At 37.6% G+C, this 23915-nt stretch overlaps 2 protein-coding genes across 2 annotated transcripts; one reads left to right on the forward strand and one right to left on the reverse strand.

Moving 5' to 3' along the window:
* Positions 1-634: 634 nt before the first annotated feature.
* LOC146331505 (uncharacterized) lies at positions 635-5947 on the forward strand. The gene is made up of 6 exons (XM_084731960.1): positions 635-885; positions 1213-1287; positions 3411-3455; positions 3704-3865; positions 4015-4098; positions 5227-5947. The coding sequence occupies exons 1-6, from the start codon at positions 787-789 to the stop codon at positions 5758-5760; spliced, it is 999 nt and encodes a 332-aa protein (XP_084588086.1). The 5' UTR covers positions 635-786; the 3' UTR covers positions 5761-5947.
* Positions 5948-8960: 3013 nt separating this feature from the next.
* On the reverse strand, positions 8961-22183 carry avil (advillin). Its single transcript, XM_084731973.1, has 19 exons — positions 22120-22183; positions 21092-21166; positions 20714-20910; positions 20140-20248; positions 19942-20052; positions 17879-18084; positions 17705-17783; positions 16559-16657; positions 16301-16454; positions 16081-16181; positions 14726-14863; positions 14453-14611; positions 14122-14301; positions 13210-13367; positions 12980-13124; positions 12302-12490; positions 12139-12207; positions 11061-11171; positions 8961-10268 (listed from the first exon to the last, which is right to left on the reverse strand). The coding sequence occupies exons 1-19, from the start codon at positions 22177-22179 to the stop codon at positions 10155-10157; spliced, it is 2454 nt and encodes an 817-aa protein (XP_084588099.1). The 5' UTR covers positions 22180-22183; the 3' UTR covers positions 8961-10154.
* Positions 22184-23915: the final 1732 nt, after the last annotated feature.

The following is a 23915-nucleotide window of genomic DNA, read 5'->3' on the forward strand; positions in this document are numbered from 1 at the left end:
AGAGCTACAGGAAGAAAACCCAGGTGGTTGGTAAAACAGACCAGCTTTGGCCTTTTTCCCTTCACTGTGGCAACCAATACAGTCACAGTTCACAGCACCTGGTCCACAACATGAAAACAGGTGCTCATGTTATCAATGTAAGTGTTGTTTGCATTGTAAATGCTTAGCATCAAATACTGTCTGCTGAACAGATGCAAAAACTGCTCTGTTATTTACATGAGCTCATAGATATATGAACAGCCAGACAACTATTGCATTGTATATGTTGACACTACCATTAGGTGCTTGGAAAAACAGCTTCTTAATGAATTCATATTTTTGTGTTTTTTTTATTAAAATTCCTCTTAAGTAACTTTCCCTAAAGGCCCGTCATCCTCTTCATTTGTCCACATTATGCACTAAACCATCAAGCTCACCTGTAAAACACCTGGCAGACCTTGTTGTCATCGACCAGTTTCAGCACGTGGGGCTTGACGTGCGCCATGCTGCTTATCTCAACTTCAAAACAAACACGAACTTATTTATTTTTGACTCTCCTCCGCTCCAAAAATGACTGTGAAGGGCTGATCTCTGACTCCTCCGTGAGCGTGGGCGGAGCGAGGGCGGTGTTAAAGAAGGTTTGGTCCCTGAGGCTTTCCGTAGATCACGGCCTGGGCGTCGGCAGTTCACTGACAGTGCTGCCGCTGCTGCTGCTGCTGCGTAGGAAACAAACACCAAACACCACTTCACCCAGAGGGCTTGGTGGTGTCTGTTACATAAACGAAAACTTAATATAAACCATAAAAAATGCATTCAGTCACTCTGGACAGCAGCGGTTCGCCAAAGAAACGGACGTTATCTCGGGGAATTAGCGAGGATGAGTCCCTCCGCAGCCTTATAAAAGAGGTGAGCGGACAAATCACAGCGACATTAACGTCTGTGTTTGTTTGGAGCTAAAGCTAAGCTAACGTTCGGTTCAGAATTCGACTTTTTAAACAGTTACGGTTAGAAGATGGAGCGTGAGAAAATGGGACGTTAGTCAGCCATTTTGTTAACTGTTTAAGACTGGACAAAATGAACAGTCACGCTTGTTTTTATCAGGCTTGCAGTTTCTTCAGCTCACTTCCCCTTAATTAACGTAGCTAACTAGGTTGTTGTGTTTGTACTCTGAGTGCACAGTGTGTGATGCTAGGCTCTACCTGTTCCTGACGTGTGGTTTTGTCTCTCTATCAGACCGAGAGTTCGTCCAGGCGTCTGGCACGGAGCGACAGCCGAGCAGGCACCCTGAAGAAGAGAAGTGACAGCCAGGTAAGAGCCAGATAACATGACTGAGCAGATAAATCGATACAGCTGTACGTCTGATCAATCAAACCCTGTCAGTGGTCCTGGACATCTCCAGTGCATGTCTGTCATGTGTCATGATCATTGCAGTGTAATTATACAGAAGCAGTTGTGAAAAGGTTATTTGCTTAAATACAATTTTGAGGTACTTGTGTTTGAGTATTTTTCTATTGTTAGCCACTTCCACTAAATTTCAGGGTAAATTTTGTACTTTTTACTCCAGTAACTACACTTAACAGCTATGGTCAGATTAAGATATATGCAAGCTGTTGTTACAAGCAACAGTATATGTATATACTCAGAGGAGGAGGCCTATATTTTAACATTTTGTTTAATTGCAAAATTGGCCTCGAATTTAATTGAAGGATGGCATGGAAAAAGTCTTCAGACGTGTTACACATAACTTACTGATACTGCACACCCTGCCTTACTTGCCAGCCAAAAAATACTGGTAAGGTTTGAACATTCACTTGCCATTTGGTCTGTGGACAAAAAAGTTAATTTTGCAACCTGGAAACATATGATGAGCTCATAAAAAACAATGCATTGTTACTTAATAAAACAATGTTTTGGGCTTGTGACCCCTTACAAGAAAATCTTTCTAGTTGGGGTGCTTTGTTTAAATGTGTTTAAATTAGTTGTGGGTAAGGTTGTCAAAAGTGTACTCTTTTGATACTACATGTTTAAAATGATACAGTATCTGTTAATTATAGAATCAAAGGTACTGAAGCTATAAAAATAATCTCTAAACTCTTTCAAGACCGCAGTTTAGTCTTTATTTCCTTCCTGAAAATTTGTTTGCATCATAGCAAAACCAGACGGTGTTTAGTGCACTGTGTGCAGGTTGTTAATAAAAAAAGAAGAAACTTTGTTGTTTCCTCTTTTCTACTTGGTTAATCACTTCAAGGTCACTCAGATATATTTTGTGCCTCTTTGAAGGCCCCCCTAGGATGGGAGCCACTGGATTTAACTAGCTAAACAGCTCCATCTCGACCAACTACAGTAGTAAAATGTTACATGCAGATTGCAGCATCTGTACTGATAATCTAATCTAATCTAGTATAACATTTACATTTGGACATTTTTCTGCAGAATGACTAACTTTGCTTTTGATACTTTAAGTACATTTTGGAGATAATACTTGTATACTATAACTAAAGTACAATTTTACTGAATTTTTAGTTGTAATTTAGTATTTATTTTTATTAAGATATATTTAGATTACTCTATTACTGTATTTGCTTTTGATATATTGCTTTATATGTTTGTCACATCCCAAAGACTGTTTCAGATTTTATTACAGAAAACTAAGCTTACATTCAGTCCTTGTGTACCTTTGAAAATCTAAAAAATCTAAATATACCTTTAAAATTTTCCACTACTGAGGTAAAAAAAACAAAACAGAAAGGCAACAAGTCTGATGCAAATGCATCTCTCTTTCTATGACCTGGGAATGTCACCACTGCTTATGTTTTTCTCATTCTTAATCACACACTGTGTTTTGAGTGCTTTTATCAGACATGGTGCCGCCGTAGCACAGTCTTTAGACAAGGTCACGCATTTTGATAGCTGCGATTTTGGTTTAGCAAAGTCTGTGACGCTAGAAGATTAACTGCATGAAAATAAAATATAAACAATCAGAACTGTTGGGGTAGCTTAGCTATGAATTTAGAAACTTTACTTCAGCCACAAATAGATTTACAGATTACTGTTTGTTTGACCTTATTTCAATACAATGGACTCCTTACTTTAAAATACACATAATTTAACTTTTTTACCACAGCAAAGAATTTCAAAATGTATATAAAAGGTTGTGATATATTATGTCACCTTTCTTGTTATGGATTTTACGCAATCCATTACCATAGTCCTGAAACACATGGAACTTTATGAAGCTTATACTGATTTCATTTGTGAATTAATGATCATTTTAATGCTACAGTTTGCAGGCCATGTGTTCTGTAAGTGTTCACATCATAGTTATTTTGAGGACCAAAGGCATTTTTGTTTTCATTTAACTTCATTAAAAAAGACTCAACTATTGTTTACAAATGAATTATTTTCAAAAGTTTTTTTTTCTCTTTCATCAGTCTGACCAGGACCTCTTCATGGGACTCCATGAAACTCCAGAAATGGTAGGTATTTCTTATTGTTATCATGACTATGACTATTTTTTGTATTGAATGTCTTGTTCATAGTCCTGTCAGGTCTAATAGATGACTGCAGTGATACATATTCCTGTACATATGGAGCAATTGTCATGCTGCCAGATGAGGCCTCCCACTAATGCCTCTGAGAATTACTAAACACGTGCCCACCCACTGACTGGCATGCGCTCCTCTAAAGTTGCCCACGCTGATTTGTTACTGCGTTTATGGTGTAGTTGGAGCTGCAGGCCAGCTATGACGAGGTGGTGCAGGAGCTGCGTGGGCTAGAGGTCGAGCGAGAGGCTCTGTTGTTCCAGGTGGACGTCCTACAGGACACACTGGAGGGTGTAGAGGAGCTGCTGGCCGAGGCCCAGAGGGAAGCTGGACAGGCTAGTTTGGTATGTCAAAGCCACATAAACACATGAAGCCACATATACACGTCTTTTAGTCTCCATCCCTTCTAATGAGAAGTTTGTTGTTCTAACAAATTATGACACTAACAAGCTGCTGGTCCTCTCATTATGCCAACATTTCTCTGCATTTGTAGGAGTTGGAACGAGAGAGGGAGGCCAAGAGGAAACTAGAGAGCATGGTCTGCTCTCTGATGAAAGAGGTGGAGAGATTAAAAGAGGTAATGTGACAGTTTAAAGGAGAACATTACGTAACACGAGAGAGGCACCAGGATTTTGAATTAATGTATAAAGATGTAAAGTCTTATGGAACATGTTATGTAACAGTTTGTCAGCAGCATGATCACTTCTTATTGAGTGTAAATAACAGAGCATGAAGTATGAATAATTGTGCATGTTTTGTTTTTCTAAGCTAATCTAGACCTTTCTCTGCCAACTTATACGAATAAGTGACTACTGTATATCACTAGTTACAGCAGTACATCATGTACTGGAGTATTACGCTCACTCCCTCATGGTGTATTGCTAGTCTGTTCACTGGAGAAACTCATACAGTATTAAATCTGAGGATAAACAAACAATATTTATCTCGAAATGAGATGTTGAGAACCAAGTCATCACTGGTATATTGAAGCACAGAAAGGCCATATGGATTTTAAGATTTATTAGCACTTCAGTATCTAATTAAAATTTAATGACAAATTCATACTTAATATTGTAATTTAAATTTAAAATTAAAAAAATGTATTGGATTTTTTTTTAAACAAATGTTACAAAGCAAGGGTCCACTATAGAAACTGCATCCACATTCTCAATCCGGGTGGCATTGGTTGGGAGATGTGTGCAAGCCCATTATGTTATGTTTGATACATCCAATAAATAAACAAAATAAACTCACAAAATGTCAAGAAAGGAAATATTTTCCTTATTGAACAGAAAAAAACTATAACCTTTTGAGCCAAGTTTCTCTCTTTTACTAAACTACTACTTTAGTTGTCTTGTTAACTTATCATAAACACACTTAAAACTTGCCAAAACAACCTTCACCAAGTTAGATGTGAAAATAACGAAGTTTGAAAAATTCAGTGTTTCCAAAACTGAAACTTGAACATTGAGTCTACTAAAGATAAAGTTTGTTCTATCAGATCACATTCTGTCAGTCCATGAAAGAAAAGTTCAGAGCAAGTGGGAACACATTTTTGAAATTTATAAAGCTTCAAATTACTCTGTGAAGTAACTACAATAAATGTTTATTATTCATTAATGACTACTTTTCCCAACCATGCATTGCATGCCATTAAATTTTGGCTGTTCTGAAAGGACACTAAATTTTCAATTTCTCTTTGCAGGAAAGGAATAATGAATCATCTGCTGCAGCAAACACACATGCCAGTGTGGATGAGATAATGAGACAAGGACACCAAATGAAGAGTTTTGCACAAAGAGACGAAATCAACTCGTCTCAGTGTGACCCTGACAGCAGTGAAAGCAGAGCCAGAGCATCAGAAGAGGTGAGACAAAGTGAAGAGGATGAAGGAAGTGTCATGACGAAGCTGCGGAAGATGGTTAGTAAGCCCCTGATCCACATGCCCTCTCTTGCACTGGACAACCCAGTCTGTGTAGACGGGATCCTGCGGAGGCCTTGTGAAAACGGCGTTGAGGACGGACGAGATCCTTCTCCTGACAGGACCGACTCAGACAGCATAAGTGCCTACGAGGATGCGTCAGCTGAGACTCCAGAGCAGGACGGGATGTTTTCGGGTGATGCAGACACAGAGCTGCCGTATGATTCAGAGAACGAAAAGAAAAGTTTGACTAACAACTGCCAGGCCACTGACAGCGACACACAGGATGCCAAAAATGAAAGTTGTGTTGTGTCTTAACTAACTTGTTTTATCTACGTCTGGGCAAAAGGTCAAAGGTAATTACTGATTATTTGGTGTAATTCAAGAGCTCTTTGTGGTTTACACACATCTGATAATTATGCTCATAGAAAACTTTGAGGCCAACAATAATTTTTTCTTATTATAGGTTTTAGTTAGAACTCTCAGTAGGTAATTAATCAAATAGTCACTCAAATGACAACAAATCTAACTAAATCAATAATCAAGAAAATAATAAGCAGCTTAATTGAAAATGAACATAGTTCTTAGTTGCAGCCTTAGTTGTAATGCATTGTTGTAAGTTTTTGTTTTAAATTCACAACAAAGGAACTCAGGATCCCAGTTGTTTACTAGCTGGAATTCCACTAATGACTACTTAATATTGATTGCCAATAATTTCTTTTTATCATATTGTGTAATTCAAGAGCTCTTTGATTAGCAGTTTACACACATCTGATATTTTTCCTCTGCAGCGAGTAGTCAATTAATCAACCAGTTAGACAAAAGAACTAATCTGCAACTATTTTGTTTCAGTAAGTTTTTAAAGCAGAAATGCCAAAAATTAGCTTTTCAAAGTTTCATAAAGTGAGAATTTGCTGCTTTTCTTTGTCATGTAGTATAGTCTAAGAAATCAGTTTGGGATTTGGACCGCTGGTGGAACAAAACAATCAATCTGAAGATGTCACTTTGGGTTCTGGGAAATTGTGACAATTTTACACTATTATGTAACATTTTATAATAATTGATTATAAATGATTATTTGAGAAAATAATTGGCAGACTAGTTACTAATGAAAATAGTGCTTAGTTTCAGCCCTAGTTATAATGCACTGTAGTAGAGTTGTAGGTTTTAGTTTTAAAATCACAACACATGGACTCAGGATCCAGGTGGTTTACTAGCTGGATTAATGACTACTTTATATTAATTGCCAATAATCTGTTTTTAATGGCTTACAATACATGGATAGACATGGAAAATACTCCATGCTGCTTTGACCATTTACCTCTTTGGTAATCTTTAAAGAAGGGTATTTGTATATATTGTAACAGCTGCCAGGACATAAATCAGGATTTACCTGTAGACAAAACACAGTGAGCTCTGTAGGTATTTGGACTGATGCTGTTTTGGCTCCAATCATAACTACACATGAGAAAGTTAGGGATTTTAAAAGGCAGCCTGAATATTTCAAGAAACGGAATACAACATTCATAAGTATGATTTCATTAGTGTATAAACACGTGAAAATAAGAATTGTTGTTTTTGTTGCTTTAGAATGAACCATCTATATCTACAGAGAGCATGGTTCCTCTTCCACAGAGGCTGCCATGTTTTTACAGTAGCCAGAATGGACAAACCAAACACCGACTCTAGATCCGGCCTTTTGTGTTTTTTTGCGAGTTTCATGGTCACTGTAATTTCTCCTACATGCTTGGAAGGGGAGGGTGAGGCCAGCACACTACTTGATGCGACTAAATCCTACACACTGGTCCTTTTAATCCTTTGGTCTGTCTGTCCACAGCTGTAGAGCTCACTGTGAAGACTGGTATGTTTGCCATCAGCCTCTGGAGGATTAGATCAGATACAGGTGATCAAAGGCAGTTGTTAGGAAGGTTATAAGATACAGATTTTTTTTAAGGAAGGGAAAATGCCATCTATTTACTGCCTTGCTGACCTTCACAAGAACACTTATTTTTTTATCTTTCTTATACGGCCCTTTTTGTCCTGTTTTATTTTGAATTTAGGGAAATTGATTAAGCTGCATTTGCACTTTTAAAAGTTCTTGTATTGTGTCATAAATTTGTCAGATTACATTAGAAACAACATTCCCTTTACAACCAAACACGCTGGTGAGAAATAATCAGCTGACCTGCTGCAGGCTGTATTCTCTCCGCCTGCATGGTAAAACTGTATGTTTGCACATTTACAGTGACACTTGCTGAAATTAGTCTCTCTGGATGTCTCTTTTTGCTGTATACTTTGTATTTAATCACAATTTTTATGTTTACTTTTTACAATGTTCTTTTTTATGCTTGAAGCAACAATAGACCCTTTCACCTCATTTGAGATAAATAGTTTGCATGAGCACATAAGAATGTATATTGATTTCTAAACTGCACATGAATTGATCTGCCATTTATTAGTACTTTTGCACGCAGTACTTTCACACATATATTAAATAATACTTTGATCGAAGTTATTTACTGAAAATATGTTTTGAAGGGATTTTCAGTTGTGAGGGAGCATGTCATGTGACACAAATATTTTTTAAAGTGAAAATTGCTATCTTAACTGATTCTGCCATACAGAAAACAAATGTTGAGCACCATCAATACATTGATGGAAATGAAAATAGCTTTGCAGTTGCTGATTAGAGCTGCAAGTTGATTAATTGATTAGTTGTCAACTATTATTTTTGTAATAGATTAGTAGTTTTGAGTAAGTAAGTAATTAGTAGTGTTCAGTTAAAGTTTTTTTTAAGAAAAAAAAATCCAAAGTCTCTGATTTCAGCTACTTAAATATGAATATTTTCTAGTTTCTTTAGTCCTCTATATCAGTACACCGAATGTCTTTTGTAGACCAACTAAGACATCTGGGACAGTAGAGCTGCACATATCAGTCACTTAGTCAATCTAACTATCAAACTATTTTGATAATTGATTAATTGTTTCAGTCATTTTTCAAGCAAAAATGCTAAACATTTTCGAGAGTAAAGGAAGAGTCTTTGGGTTTTGGACCATTGGTTGTACAAAAGACGCAAGACATCGCTTTGGGCTCTGGAAAATTTTGATGAGAATTTTTTCCCAATTAATTGATCTCAAGAATAATTGGCAGATTAATGATTAATCATTATTTGCGGCCCCATTATTGAATTTAGCTAAATATAATTTTGTTGGTTTAAGGGAGCATATTAATGTCCGTATTTACTCGTTTGTCTTTATTTGTTACTTTTATCACACAGTCCTACTTCAACATAAAGCTGGTTCACGTGCAAATACTTGATTATCTGTTTTGCTGGCTGCCATGAAGCACAAGCAGCTCAGATGACATGCTTTTTCTTCCACAAATGAGCTGATAGTAGTACTGCTACTGTAGTGCTGTTACTGTAGTTCTGTTACACTGTAGTGCTATGTGCTGGCACTGTTCTGAAACAATCATTCTACATGACACAATCATTCATTGTTTATGTTGTTCATCATCAATTCTTTTTATTTTCCTAGTAATTCAGTCAGGTCAAAGGATTTGGTTTGCTGTAATGGACCAGTAAAGTTACTCTGACTTCATATGTTTAAGTGATCAAACATCACATTTGAGTTCACAGCAGTGACTTTTTGCCAACATATCAAGCAATCAAATTGCCTTTCTTTCATTTTCACACATCAATGCAAAAAATGTTCTTACTGTAACTTCATGTGGTTTTAAGGGTCTAGATATTTTTGACTTGTCCTCAGCTTTGTATTAAATGTTCAGATGTAATAGTAAATGACATGGATTTATACTTGTAACTGATATTACATTCCAGACATATCAAAATAAAAGGAGTAAACAATGCTTGATGCTTGATTAGTTCATGACCACCACAACAAAGGAACCACCATCAGAAGCAGCTTTAATGTGGCTTCACATTGGAGCCAATTCAGGGGATGTGGGAGGAATTCCTTTTAAGACTCCTCATAAACTTGTTTAAAGATCTTTGTGAAGAAACTGGAACAATCAGTTTAGAAGACATCTGGATCTGGTTTCCTGAAGTTATTATGAGTAAATAACATGCTTTTTTTTAACTTAAAGGCAGACATTTGGATAGTTGTGATGCTACTAGACAAGTTTGGTGAAGCCTTCAGAGTATGTTTAGAGAAAGTCTCATTTTGGATAATTCAGTTCAATTCAATTTATTATCTTTCCCAATTAGGCCATTTGTGCTGCAACAACACACAAAAACATGTAACAGAACATAAAAACATACAATATAACATAGAAACATACAGCTACAGGTGGTGAGTCGCTAGTAAGTGTCCACCATAACCCCACAAGGCTTATAATAATATAATGAACATGAATATAAACTGATAAGACATGCCTTGAAATCACACAGCAGAATAAGCAATACAGTTTATTATTTTTTCATACTGAGAGGTTAAATAATATGTAAGAACTCCTAATTAAACAGTGTCAGTAATTCAAAATTAGAACAGACTAAACAATATTCAGGCTAATAAATATTCAAGACTTATATTAGAGTGATTTAAAAAAAAAAAGTACTAATCACAATAAAATCAGGATGAAAACAAAATTAATCCTGATATTGAGCTAAAGTAGAAAGTTGGTATTTGTAGAGGACACAAAGAGACAATTCTTGTTGTGTTTTAAGAGTAAAAGCTTATTTCAAGTCAAGATGATCAAAACATCCCTTTTTCTTTCTTCATGTTCAGTTGTTTCCACCGCGGCAGACTCACAAAGACGTCTTTGGTGATCCCAAATACATCGATGAAGTCAGAGTCAGAGAGGTGTTTCTGAAAACAAGTGAAGACTAATGATGAAACGATGTGGTTTTCTTTAGCTTGAACTGATGAAGCATACACATCCTCTGTAAGATAAATATTTATCACTAATTGGGAGCAGCAAAGCATCATGGTTACCACAAAGTAAAGAAATGATTGAATAGAGACCAAATCAGGAAGTAACAGTTGATTGATGATCTGAATCAAACATGGAACATAATGACTTAAGAGATAATTAATAATTTTTGTTTTACTGATCCATAATTTCCACAACAGTCTCCCAGGAAGTTTTCTAAAAAAAGAACTATGTAATTTTGTACTAATTATAGCAAAGATAAAGACAGCAGGTCAGCTGAACATGAAAAAAAGTGAAATGCCTGCTCATAATCCAATATATATGAAGAATGGAATTTCCAATAATTAAAGGAATAATAATTATTACTATTATTGGTAATGTTTACACAAGGAAAGCATTGCCAAATTGTATAATTTATACTCTGGGTAATTTCATGTAGACATTTGGAGGCAATTGATTGCTTTTTGATATATATGTTTCAACATATCATACCTATGTTTTGCTTAATAAAATGAAAAATAAAATCCTGTATGCAAAAAAACAAAAAAAAAAAAAAAAAAAAAAAAAATACAAACATGGTTTCCTGCTGCATCTGTCCTGTTTGGAACTCTTACTTCATGGTAAACACACACTTCATGCACACATTACCCTCAAACACACACACACATGCACACACACACACACACACACACACACACACACACACACACACACACACACACACATACCTCTTTCTCGCCTGGGTCAACACCTTCAGGCAGTTCGCTGGCATGTTTGTTGACCAGATCTTCAGGTGGAAAAGGCTGATAGTTTTTCTCACTTTCAACACAGTTCTGCTCCTAGAAAATTACATTAAAGTTCAGGCTAAGATTCTTAATCTATAAATTTCCATCAGCAGCTCTTAAAAAACATCTAAAATGTTTGATGGTAAGATGAGTAGAGTACTTTATCAGTGTACTGAGTGCCTTATCCTGTTTGACTCCTTGTCTCGACTCTCATTCACATGTAAGATTGGTTAACCCAAAAGTCATCATGATCCAAGATGTTGACCATGTAACTGATGTCATCTTCCCTCTCTGCACTGATTTCCTGTAACCTCTACATGTCCACTATCAGAATGGTTAAACTGAGTGAGGATATTTTAACCCTGTAATGTGATTTGTATCATGTTTGATGCACGACATTTTGAGACCTCTACAACATCAATATGATCTGTACTTTCATAACAAAACTTGTTGTATGCAGGCTGAGACATGTCTTCTGCCCTCTGGTGGATCATCAGTGCACTGCAGGCAGCAGCCAGCCTGTGAATGCAAAATCTAGCGTGGCTTCACGTAATGCCCCTTTTTGGCAAGAAACAGTAAGAATAACACTATATATAGATATTTGTTTCTGTTTTTAAAATAAAAACTATTATGATCAATTAAATTTCATGAATGCCAGACTTATCAAATACGATACAAACAAAATAAACGGTAGGTAAATTATATAGATTTTCTTTTCATCAAATGGTCCAATAAACACCTCAGTTTTTAAAAATGTGAATTTTCAGACAATTATTTGATGAGTCAGACTTTACAGGGTTAAAATTATTGCATGTCATTCAGCAGCTGTTCTGAAGAGGGTCAGACTGGACATTTGTGGCCCAAAAGTAACCTGAATGTCTCTTTGTATATAATAACACCACCTTGTTATATTAAGCACAAACATAGACACTATCCCAAATATAACATGTGCATAAAGAATGGTAACAAACTATTGCATCAAAGAAACAACTAAAAAGCCTGAAAAAAAGATTTTACATACAGTTGTAACATTGACAGGTGATGCTACATCTCCCAACTCCTTCTTCAGCTCCTCATAGCTCTTTCCTCCCTAGAAGAAAGCAAGCACAGTTTTGTAAGCATATGTCCTTTTTTTACTCATCAATGTACAAGTTGATGCTCTATTTTAAAACCAAACCACTCACGCTCCATTTGGAGGGGTCCCAAGCTGTGAACCAGCCAGTGAAGGTGGGCGGCTCAAATCCCTGCTTGATCAAAACGATGGGGGTGTCTGGGTCTCTGGTGCCCGGGTGGGTGCGCAGGTACTCCTGGCTCGTGACCACTGCTTCTTTACGCTCAACCTCATTGGCCTCTTTACCGATCCAGAGAAACACCTGACCAACAATAAGGAAAGACAAAATGTGATTTAACTGATTTAAAGGAATAGATCAGATTATTTGAAGTGTGGTAGTATGAGGTACTTATCCGAAGTCCACCTTTTCTGACAGGAAACCACCATTATATGAGCCAAATATCATTCTCTCCAAAGCTACTGGACTCCATTGGCAAAATTTGTCATTTTACCTTGCAGAACATGGAATTTGCAGGTATACCGCTGCTATGAATGGTTAGGTAGTTTGTGTTACTGTGTGACTTCAGTGTTTCAAAGGGTTAGCTCAGATTCACCAAAGTCACACAAAAACATGAACAAACTAGCCAATCGATGCAGTAATTGACCAGTAACTCCAGCGTTTTTTCAAGGTGAAATGATTGTTTTTGCTAATGGAGTCTGGTTACTTTTGGGAGAGCAATATTTGGCTCATGTAACGGTGGTTTTCTGTCTGACGGCAAGGCAAAGCAGTGAAAATATTCTAAATTCCCACCTGGTCCCATGTGTCCAGCAGCATGACATCATCCTCACTGAGGTCATCCTGCATGAACTGAGTCACCTCAGTCACGATGAATCGGCCCGTCTTATTGGAGCATTCAAACAGGCGTGGCTGGTGGTCTGGAACCGTCTGCTGTAATCTGCAGTCAACAGGTGTGTTACCCTCACTATAACACTCATAAAGCTCATTTTCAAATATTAGCATCGTGTTTGATTCATCATCACCTCTTGTCATTCGCATAGGGAGCTTTCCCTCCAAGCAACTCCCAGAATTCAAGGGGCTCCTGACCCTCCGCCACAATCTCCTCAGAGCCTCTCTCGGACTTGTAGCCAATCACAGAGCTGATCTCCTTTGCCATGGCTCGCTCGTCTCCACTTGACCCCTGATGACAAATAGTCAGTTATACTTCCTCTGGGTGGCAGTGTAACCTTGGCTATAAATGCTTTGTGACTATACAACACCTGAGCAACTACAGGTGCAGCTCCTGACCAGTGCAGGAGGCAAGAAGCTGTTGAGGTTGTTGCTCTCACCTGCATCCACAGGAGTGTTTAACCACAGGTGTGGAGTATTAGTTCACCTTCAGAGCTTTCCGCCAGCAATAATTTCATTAGCAAGGAGTTTTGAAAATATTGAGCAAACGAATAGATAAATGAGACTTGGATTATGCTGCACCGGTTGTGTGACAGTTTTTGAATTGATATTTTGCTATAGTTTTGCTATTTTAAAAAACAGTGTGGATTTAATTTTATGTTCTCATGGAGATATTTGCATGCAAGAACAAAGAAATCTTCAGTTATTCAAGGCAACACAGAGTGAGTTATTGATATCCAAAACATTTTGGGGGTGAAGTGCTCCTTTAGGTTAGTTAGGATTTGCAAATGATGAGTAAAAAATGAATCCCAATCTCTCTATCACTTTTTTTTGTTTTTACAGATTAACAGCTGATAATGACCAGGAGCCCAATGATGTGAGCATCCTCAACTTTTACTTAATGTTACATCAGATACAAAGATGTAAACGTACATACAAAATTACATAAAATCCAAGAACCACAAGAAACAAAAAAAGTATCATCATATTGTATTGTCACGGTGCTGCTGCAGTTCAGTATCTGAGTTTAACACCATCTCCTTTACCTTTCCACACCACAGATAAATTCCTGATTGGCTCCTCAGTAAAAACACATCGTTGGAGTTCAGAGAGGTGGATAGTGCTGGAACTTCGATGGCCTTTGTGTTGGACTGGTCAGAACCACGGACCTGGAACAACCTGATCGGTGGCTCTGGGTCAGAAGACCCTTTTCTAGATGTCCCGCCCTAACAGGAGAAAGAGATGTATTGTGCACTGTTACCGGTGCCAGAAATAACAGTGAAGCAGAGAATAATACCCTCTTGTTGATAAGCCGTTAAAAAATAATAAGTAGAATGCTTCCAAAGCAATTAATATGAATACAGTCAACAGTCGTACCTCAAAGATGACCATTTTACCCTTGAAAATCGCCATGAAGTGTCTTGGTTCTTTGCCCATTGTTATTCTCACTTGAACTGGCTCTCCACCGTACTTCTGATCCAAGTCCACAGCCTGAAACGCTGAGGCGGCCAGTTCATCCTGAGTCGCATGACGCCCCTGAAATAAATAATAAGTGATGAAGTACTTTAATTTTATCATATAATACAAAGGTAATCAGAAAAATCCAAAGCAGGGACAGTAAGAGCATTTTGTGATACACTAACAACTCACCTGCCATATATAGAGCAAGTAACACTTCTTGTTGTTAACCAGGTATGTGTAGAGGATAAGGTAGCAGTCTCCTCCATAGAAGTATCCGTACCATTCAGGGCCCACTGGGACCAGCTCCAGGTTCTCAATTCTCCACACCTGAACACATCACAGAAAGCTGTTGGGCTGCACTGTTTCATGTGTGGCTGCAGGCCAGTTGCACAAATGTGGCATTGCTAGCATTAGCATGCTCATACTGACAGTTAGCATGTTGACAGGCATTTTACTGCTGCATGTTAGCATGCCAACATTAGCATGTACTCTTTAGCATGGTGCATTTAACATCATAACATCACATTTAACATGTCAATGAAACATTTTTATGGTTAACATGTTTGACACTGACATGGTGCCATGGCATTGTTCTGACAGTCTATTCCTGAAGCTCCAATAGACTGAAAAATGTCCCACTGGACTGAAAGCCTATTTGTCCAAAGGCCCATTGCACTGAAAATAACCCTAATATCTAATAACCAATATCAAGCATATTTGATATTGTTGTAACAGCCAAGACAACAAAAAGGACTGCAAGCTATTAAGACACAGTGTTTGGCAAGTTTCCTTCAAAAAGAAATATATTATATAACCAGTTACTTTCATTTGAAAGTAAAGTTATTTTACAATTTTACTGTCTGTGTGGAATAATGTGTTACACTACTTTTGGATTACTTTCACCCAAATTATTGCAAAAGTACGACTCAGCATTATAAAGTGGAAGAGAGTAAATTTTCATAGTGATATCCCTACAGATGCCCCTATATTGCAACACTTATGGTAAAAAGTTTCAATCATTCTTGCCCACCACGTGAAACATGCCTTCAGAAATGTGTGTGACACTGGTGATGCGTTACTTGACATAGTAAATGCAATATTAGTGCCTGAATCCTATAAATAGTGCATTATAGTTCTTTGTTACAGCTAAAAGTAAAATATTTACCCCCAACACTGTTAAGACAGCTCTGACTAAGGGTTTTAATAGCCTACATCTAATGATTCAGGTGATGGAGGTGCACTTGAAATGTCATTTGATGTATGGCCAGAAAAATAGCAGAGTATGGGGGGAAAAAAAACACCAATTCAGCACCATGGACAGGGCTGACAGTCACTGAACTAACAGCTGCAGGGAGAGTGTGTATTTTCAGAGGAATGGGCGCTTGTTTTCGGGTTAACGGGCTGTTGGACAAATAGGCTTTTGGTCCAATGGGGCATTCTTCTGACTACTGGGGTTTTGGGGTTTTAGTTTTTGGATCTGTTGATACAGTAGATAATAGACTGATCCTCCTCATAGTGAATTCAGATGAAACTTTCACAGATACCTCCACTTGACCCGTGCCATTGTCCACCATTCGCTCCTGTGCAGCGACCTCTGGCATCACGTGCATCAGTGAAGCATCAAATTTCTCCTGTGTGATATGAGCTAAAGCAGAGTGTGGTCACAAGACAAAATCATTAATGACAAACAACAGCGGATTTATTAGAAGAAAAATATGTTTTGTTTTGTTTTTGTTTTTTTTGTGAATTTAAGAACACACATACCAACTTTCCCTCTTGTGTGCACTTTGCCCAGACCTTGAGTCTGGTCCTTCACTGTCCACTTCTGGAACAGCTGCTTGAACAGAGCTGACTCTGCCCCATCGTTCACCGTCTCCACATTTGTAGTGATCGGGTAGCTTTTAGCTTTGATGAACTCCTACAACAGCCAAACAAGGAAATACACTCAGTTGCCAGTTCATTAGGCAGACATAGCTACTACTACTAAGAATACATGTGAAGGTCTGATGTAGAGTCACTCACCAAAGCTCTGCCCATAGCAGCCTGTCTCTCAGCTTTGTTTGCTTTCTTCCCCTTCCACACAAAGATCTTCGTCCCTCCCTGGTCCACGAAATAGCAGTCCTAAATAAATAATTACATGTATGTACATGTAAATATACATGACTAAATAATTTCATATTGCAGGTTTAAAGCCCTTACCAGTACATGAATGGGGAAATGTCAAACTGAACAACCACACCGAGTTTTATAGTGGCATGGCATCCATCTTGATGTGATCATTATAATTTCTTTATTTCATTTCATCTGATCAATTAACTGAACATGTTAAAATAACACAAAACAAAAGTAACATACAAGCTATTGTGAATATATGTTCCTTTAATGTTTTCTTTTTTACAGCTTTTATACATTGATACATTGATTACAGCTTTTAGATAGTTATGAGTGTGCTATTAAATATCTACAATGTTGCATTAAGAATAATCATGCTAAGAAGGGCAAAGTGCAGCAGTTGCAGGCAATTTGCAGAAAGTCACGTACACCGAGCTGAACAACAGGATGTAGGCATAAAATGTACTGCTTTAACAGGTAAAAATAGGAACTGTGTTAAAACCACACGAGAAAAATATGTGTATCATTTAGGGGTGAGAGGATACCAGACAGGAGCTGTTTGTGCATATGTTTCCAACTTGACTTCCTCGAAACAGGGCGCCAACACAGATGAACGAGGCGCGTGCACCCTGTTGCTGAGAGGAGGTAGCCAATCGACACACTCCACCAGCGGGTCAACAGCCAGTCGGAAGAGAGATCTACCTACATTCTCTAGTTTGTCTCTGTATAGTGTAAATGACTGGGTCAGGATAGAATAGGCAGTCAGACTTCGTGAACTGACAAATACTCTGTATACTGAACTTTGATTGCTGGAATAAATACTGATCGAAACCAGATATCTTCTCCTATTGCTTCATTAACCAACACGCAGAACTCGCTCACACATATGATGATTTTAATGGACTAGAATGAGCAGGAGTTCAACACTATAAAACAAAAGCAAACAAGATCGTCAGCAATATCTGAGTAACAACTGTGCAACTCAAATTCCACTCATGTTCGAAAATTAAAGGACAAAGTAACAAAAGGGACAGGAAGAAGTATCCACCAACTCACATCATGGCTGAGGAGATCCTGAGTCAGTGGTCTGGTAGCAACTTCTGTGACCTTCATCTGACCATCTGCATCTGACACACTGTGAAACGAAGGCACAAATAAATAAGAACAAACATACAACACTTTAACTGGACATAAATGAATCCTCATCACCACGGTGAGGGAGCAGCTCACTGGTAAAGTGTGAGTTTTGACTTCTGTTCCTGGTCAGCAGTTTCATCTGGAGGTCCATCCATCAGCGTGGAGCGTCTTTCTCCCAGAGCGCTGTTCATGATCTCCATGTTGTGAGGAGAGTCTCCCTCTGCATCACCCTCGACCACTCTGATGTCTGCCCGACCTCCTCGCTCTCTGTCTCGGATGTCTTTGGCCAACAACATACCCTGAGAATCACAGATACAACACAAATAAACTAAACAATCCAGAAATATCAGACTTCAAACTAAACGAATTGAGTGCAAACACTAAATTTACCACCAGATATTAAAGAAATATGCTACAAAATTTAAAATCAGTTTTAAATTGACATGTCATTAATGTTGCAACAGCCTCAGTCAGATATATTTGCAGTTTTTACTGAGTCAGTGACATTGTTTTCTCTCCTGTGTTTATGACTTAAGAACAGGTGAAAAAATTGTGCTAAGATAGTCTTTCTAAGTTCCTTAAATGTTTTATGAAATAGGTCAGAACCAGGTGATTTTTTCCCCTCTTTTTGCATGGGTCAGCCACAAGAGGCTGCATAGAGCTAAAAGCATTCCTGTTGTCTTCCAGGTGGGTTTTAACAGCCTCTTGTGAACAAAATGGGTATTACAACAACAAATGCTTGGAAATATTATTTTGCCATTTCACCTGCTCTTCAGAAGTTGGAAACACAGGAGAAGATTTAGATCAGACTTAGAAAATGATTTTTATTTTATTTATTTTTTTTCCCATTTTCTTTTCAGGGCTTCTGTATGTCAGAGCTGGGCAAATCAGCAGATATTTAATATTAACTTAGCCAGTTTTACACAGGAAGTTCAGGTTACCCATCATAATGAGCACTGGTCAACCAGCTTCAGACTTAAGTCCATACAGAGTTTTGTTAGAGTTAACTACACGTTTAACTTAATTCTATGTTTACTAAATAATAGTTTTTATCTATTTTTAATTTTGGGCTTCCAATGTTAGTTTGTCAGAAATTGCTTTATTATGCTAGGACATGGAACTTTGATAAACATTTAGGTTAACTAGCGGCTAAATATGTCTGAACTAACTTCAAGGCTTAATTTAAAGAGTTTGTTTAAAGAACCAATGTGTATAATTAAATGGGATCTAGCTGTGGGGTTGCAGATTGCAAACATCAATACTAGACCTTAAATGGTCATTTTACAACACAAAGTTGTGTAATCAGATTTAAGTTTGTAGTCCCAACTCGCAAATAAAATGGTCCCAAAAAACAGTCTTATACCAGAACTCAAAATGTGGCCCTGCCATCCATATACACTGCTTTTAAAGTCCAACAGAAATGCTATCATTGCCAAATGTCTTGTAATGACAAACTAACACCATGAATGTTTAGTGTGCCAGTATTAAATTGTTTACTGTAAACAGTTCTTTGGCTTTAGTTACATTATATATTCTGCTCTGTGAATGTAAAATCCATATTTAAATTAAAATATAGATTTTATGCATGCAAAATAGGTCTACAGCTGAAAAAACATTCAATCATTCAGACACTTCAAAAGTAGCCCACTTCTGTGGGAAAACCAACACTGCCTTTTATGTCATGTTTCATATGGTCACAAACATCTTTATTTCAGAAAATTCAGACATTAAAGTTATTGCTGTATTATTGCTGTACATAGAAATTTAGTTGTAAATGTTGCAAATTCACTGGTAATATGATTATTATATGTCTGCAATACTGAAAAGAAAATTATAAGAGTGAATGAGGTAAACACAGAATAAGATTTGTTACTAATATATATATACTAATATATATATATATATATATATATATATATTATTTTATTTATATTTATATGTTTTATTATATTTTTTTCCCCTCCACCTAGTAACAAATCTTATTCTGTGTTTACCTCATTCATATATATATATATATATATATATATATATAGAGAGAGAGAGATATATATATATATATATATTTATTTTTTTCTACTAATATAGTTTACATGTTTTCCATATGAATTCTGCACCCAACTGTATGCACAACACACACACAGTCACAAAAATCTTACTTTCAGTTTCTCCTGTCTGTTACTGTTGGGTCCGTTCCACTGAACGATGGTCTTGCCAGTGTCCAACAAAAACACATCTCCAAGGTTGAAGCTGTTCCAGCTCATCTCCACCTGAAATAAATAAAAACATAAAGCAATCTTTGTACACAACATCCTCTGTCTCAAAATGTTACATAATCCCTGAGAAGCCTGGCTCACCTCGGTTGCAATCACTCTTTTCTTCCCTTTGACATGGAGCAGTCTCTTCACATCATAGGTGTTGGTTTCAGTGTGCCTCATACCTGATGCAACTCCACCTTTTTTAAAGCTAAACAAGGCACAATGATGATTGTTATGGTTTCCATTACTGTGTATAAATGAAGTAGGGAAGTTCTGAGAGGCAAGTGCACTAAGTTACTGCCTCTGTCTCGTCTCTGCATCGACTCTCAATAGCCAACACAGGAAAGAGAGAATTCTGGCGATGTAAAAGTCGAATCTAAATGTGTTTTTCTTTCTGTTTGTGTAAGAACAGATTAACCAGGTTTTGCCAGGACAGAGTCATGTCACCAATGTTACATAACTTGCAAACACACAATATACTGTATGTATTTTGTGTTTGGAGTTATGTAGAAGGTTTCACAGATTCAAAAAATGTAAAGAACTTAGAAAGACTATCCTGGCAAAAAAAAAAAGCAAGCTCAGACTTAGGAAATATATCAGTAGATTTGTTTTTCTCACTTGCTTCTCAGGACTTCCATAAATGAAGACCAACTGTGATGACATTTTCACTCACATTATTCCTTGTTTGAAGTAGCCCCTGAAGGCGTCAGACTCGTGGTTCTGAACCTCGCGGTGCTGTACCGGAGTGGAACCCAGAAACTCATCGAGCTGGATGGTGTAAACAGCAGCTGCACCCTGTTCATCCTGACTGGACTGTGAGCCGATCCAGTAGTGGATGTCATAACTTAGAGAGCTGCTCACCTTCTTAGTCTGGAGGAGAAAACAGTACGTGTGTGGGGTTGCTATCTGATATACTGAAGGTATTTTGGCTGTGTTTTCATTATAAAAAAAAAGGTATGAGTGCAAAGTCTACAGTGTGTTTTTACTAAACAAACAAGCAGGCCAGGCATCCAAAACCACAATGATTCATTAGTCACCTTCTCAGACTTACAGACAGAAGTACGTAGCAGTCACCCTCATAAAAGTTTCCATAAGATTTCTCTGGGACTTGTACCAGCTCCATTTTCTGTTGCACAGAGAGAAGAAGGTGTCCATTATGACCACAAAAACCCTCTATACTTCAGATCTAAAAATAACCAGTTTTCCTCAATCTCCATTTTTTTACATCATCGCTGCTGTTTTAGTCATTTCCTCCTAGATTTACAGACTTTTTCCCCCCTCTTTTTTACCATGAAACCAAACAGCTGTTTCAGGAAAACTTAAGTCCAGAGGTTTCAAACTCATTTTCGTGTAGGGGCCATATACAGCCCAATTTGATCTAAACTGAGCCCAGATCAGTAAATCCATTACATAATAAGCCTATAAATAACACCGCCAACTTTTCCTTTCTTTTTTTAGTGGAAATAAGTATTCAGAGAACATTCACAGTAAATGAACCATCCACTCACAAAACAGATGATGAACAGCCCGAGGCGTCTTAACAAAAACAAGTGCAATTGAAACTGTTTTTCTACTTTCAGTCAGTCATTCATGTGTGGTGGAACTGATAAACAATACTGTGTTTTACTTATTTATTATCAGAACAAGTTGATGATAAATTTCCAGACAGTCCTCTGAAGTAATGCAGGCATCACCACACAATACCAACTAAAGTGGAGGATAATAAGAAAGAAGGTAAAGTTATGGGCTCCCGTACAAACTATTTACAAATCTAAAGTTTTGTCAGAGCCTTAGACTAACAGGATTCCAACAGTGTTGTTTTAAGACAGAAGTCTGATACAGTTTAGTTTGTACTGAAGCTGCTGATTGACAATGTTTTGCACAATGTTCAGTATCTTTAAATACAACATAATCTGGGATTAATGACTGCTCTGCAGTTTTTTAGACTTTGCAAAATCATCCATTGGGCCAGAACGGACCTTTTGAAGGGGCAATTCTGGTTTGCAGGCCACATGTTTGACACCCCTGGTTTAGTCCACTTTAGTCACTATTGCAGCAACAACTGTGAAATCAAATTACCTCAATTCTCCAGATTATAATCCCCGGGCTGTGAGTTACTGCTCTGAATGTGTACTCCATGTTGCTCCAATGCACTCAGATTCAGTGACACTTTTATTGCTTGGCTTTCTTTTTCTGGAAGAGGAAAACATTATGAAATCACTGAAGCAAAACTCCAATATCATAGTTTTTTGGGACATTAAATACACTTTCCATATTTGCAGATCTACAACATCACAAACACCGACACTGCTCTTGAAAACTTTTATCTTTAGTCTCTTACCTCTTTATTAAATGCACAAAATAAGATTTATGGGAAGCCAAAATAGAAAATTATATCAAGCCAACATTATCTAATCTCGTAGTCTATGTTATCAAACAGAACCTACCTGGAATTTTTGTTTTAGGACTTGTCTCTACGCCTCTATGATCATCCAACAGCTGATTTTCTCTGTGATAACAAAAGGCCCTCACTCCTCTTCCCCACAGAGCCCCTAAATGATTTGCCTGTGTTTGCATGTTTCAGGACCTTTCACTGTGTTTGGCCCAATCACTGACGAAGACACAAAATCTTGTAGGCAAATGGGTTGAAAAAAATGCATTGACTCATATTCAAATGTACATACGCACGCACACACACACACACACACACATACACACACACACACAGATCGTGGCCATTCATTTTCCACCACCACGTTCGCACCATATATGGACATATGTGCAACAAGTAGTAATGTTATCCATAGTGGTAGCAGTAGTAGTCAAGCATTATTTTTAGTGTTTTTGTATACCTTATATATCCACCCTGTATGTTATTAATATAATATGGTAATGCAGTATCACGTAAGCGTGTAATAGACCTGCCAGTTCACTGATCAAGGATCAAGATAGTAATAACACGTATGCAACATCCAGCACCCTCAGATAAATGTATTGTTCATGCTGCAGGTGAGCCAAAACCTGACACTGACATGATATCTTCAAATGGATCAGTGAGTCTGAGACACACTTTGACATGAGCCTGGGTTGGATGATGTGGTCGTTTACACATTCATACACATACCCACTGTGTACCCACGATAAACAAAGTGGACCCGTCCTGGCTGAGTCTCCTCCTGAGAGGGTCTGAACGCTGCGAACACTGCACCCAAACGTCTACAGAGTCTTCAGATTAAGACATTTTGACAAAAATATTCATTTATACAAAAATACATGAATTTGTTTTAAAGAGGAGTAGCTCTCTAGCTAATCTTCCCATTTGTGACAACAGCGATTCCAAAATATTTTTTCCACAGACCCACTTTTTAAAAACTACAAACCATTGTAACCCAGTTCACAATAGGCCTCATCAATAAGTCTTGGGAAGAATTAATTTGCAGAATTTCTTCCATAGTCTCTTATTTATTTGGCAACCAAACTAAAATCTCCTGTGATGCACCTGTGGGTCACAACCAAGTCTCTTGGAAAGACTGCTTAAAATTATATTAAGGCTCACAGTTATGCATAATTAAGGGTGTGGCCGCTTTGAGTGACACGTGGATATCATTACAGGCAACTTGTTGCTAGAAAGCGGCCGGGAGAGTTGGCCGAGTCAGGCACTGCCGAGATTGCATGGTGAGCTTCAAAATAGCTCTTCAGAAACCTCTTCTTGACATCACAGACAGTCTGTCCACTATTAATTATACAGTCTATGGTCTGCTGCATCAGTTTTGATCCTTTCATCATCAGACCAACAGTGTAAAATAAGTACAACACAAAACTGGGGGTAAACTCTTTTAAAACGCAGCACAAATACATCAAACACATTATTCTGT

Source organism: Lutjanus erythropterus, chromosome 2, assembly GCF_056507025.1.
Source record: "Lutjanus erythropterus isolate fLutEry1 chromosome 2, fLutEry1.hap2, whole genome shotgun sequence".
NCBI classification, from domain to species: Eukaryota; Metazoa; Chordata; class Actinopteri; order Lutjaniformes; family Lutjanidae; genus Lutjanus; species Lutjanus erythropterus.